The sequence below is a fragment of the Echinops telfairi genome, unplaced genomic scaffold (assembly GCF_000313985.2).
Source record: "Echinops telfairi isolate 266 unplaced genomic scaffold, ASM31398v2 ScPeMD7_2;HRSCAF=8, whole genome shotgun sequence".
Classification (NCBI taxonomy): Eukaryota; Metazoa; Chordata; class Mammalia; order Afrosoricida; family Tenrecidae; genus Echinops; species Echinops telfairi.
The window spans coordinates 32193318-32194915 of NW_022103898.1; the positions used below are offsets into that span (position 1 = coordinate 32193318).

The 1598-nt window shown below is 43.9% G+C and overlaps 1 protein-coding gene across 1 annotated transcript in view; it reads right to left on the bottom strand.

Moving 5' to 3' along the window:
* Positions 1-32: 32 nt before the first annotated feature.
* AMDHD1 (amidohydrolase domain containing 1) overlaps positions 33-1598 on the bottom strand; it is a 19642-nt gene continuing 18076 nt past the window's right edge. The window contains exons 8-9 of the mRNA XM_045291365.1: positions 1357-1517; positions 33-280 (exon numbers count right to left, since the gene is read on the bottom strand). Of these exons, the coding sequence (XP_045147300.1) occupies positions 193-280; positions 1357-1517 (249 nt within the window). The 3' untranslated portion in view covers positions 33-192. The remainder of the gene's footprint in view (positions 281-1356; positions 1518-1598) is intronic.

Sequence of the window (1598 nt, forward strand, 5' to 3'; positions counted from 1 at the left end):
TATCTGTTTAAAGCACATGTTTAGGCAATGAATTAATGCCTTGGGTCTTTGAGTTTATTAACAAGAATTGAAATATCTTTAGGTGTAAATTACACCATCCTAATGTTTTCACTACAGGGTCTTCACATGTAGCACAGCCAGATCGACTTGTTTTCCACAGCTCTGGACTCTGCTCTTTCTTTTCATATGTCGTCATTTTTTATAGATGACTTTCCCTTTAGCTATAACACAGTCAATTAGCTCATGGTGGCCTCCAAACTGGTAAATCAAATGCTCCCACCTAAAAAGAAATGTAAAAATTGCATCAATGCACACAGCCAAAATTGCATTTATCAATAAATATTAACTGAAAAACACACTGTCCCCAAATTTATTTATACCTAATCATTTGTATTTAGATTTAAAAACATATATAATTCACTGCTTGATGATTGGTCCAACCATGTTTCATAACATCATTTAAGTATTTGATTTTAAAATATTTGGTTCTCTAAGTGATGTACAAATGGAAACATCAGTGTGTTCATTTCAACAGAGGGAGTGGCTTATGACTACGGAGTGTAGAATCATGGACCTGCTCCTGTTTTCTGCTGAACATGAATCCCAAGAGCTGTCTGTCTCTGTTCATTAGCATCAAGGAACCATAGGACTCACAGTTCTAGAGCCAGATTAATGAAGTCCTGAATTATCACATTGGAGGCCCAAGTGGCAGCAAACCATGGAACAGTCATGAGAAACCAGAACAGGACAACAGAAGCAAGGTTATTGGCTAGGCAAGGCGAAGTCAGAAAGGCCTAGGAGTCAGAAATGACCAGCGTGGGAAGCCCGCACTGGGACATGTGTAGCCTAAAGGAAGCAGAAGGTCAGAAGCCAAGTGGAAAAACAAAAAGCTCAGGCCAGAAAGCACAAGTCCGAAGTCCAGGTAAACAGTCAGGACAGGCAGGTCCCTGGAGGTCTATGAAGGCTGTAAGGTGGATGAAAAGAATGGAAACCACCCACTTTCCTGGGGGCACAGTGGTGAAGCACCAAGCTGCTAAATAAAAGGTCAGCAGTCTGAACCTTCCAGTGGCCCTTCGGGAGAAAAGACTTGGCCATCTGTCCCCATTGATTACATAGAGTTCAGATTACCCTGGGGGTGGGGGTGGGGAGTTCTACTTCATCTTGCAACACTGCTATGAATCAGTCAATTCTTAGACACAAAACAACAGGGAGACATTCTGGTAGGAAAGGGCGCAGATGGCCTGGGCAGTTTATGAACCTGCATGGACCCCAGCGCTAACAATGAGCAGGAAGGGGGGTTAAACCAAGCCTACATCTTATGAGAGGCATGAGATAGCCACGTTGGGAAGAGCTCACCTGGAGGAATTGATGATAACAAAATCTCCCTGTTTGCCAACTTCCAGAGATCCATGCATGTGAGACTTCCCCAGGGCATAGGCTGCATTGATGGTAGCCGCAGCCAAGGCCTCAGGCATGGACATTTTCATGTTGACACAGGCCAAGTGCATGACCATTGGCTAACGGGGGAAGGAGAAAGTAACAAGGTGGTAACTGCAGCTTCGGACCTGTCTCAACACTGCACAACAAATCGTGTTCAC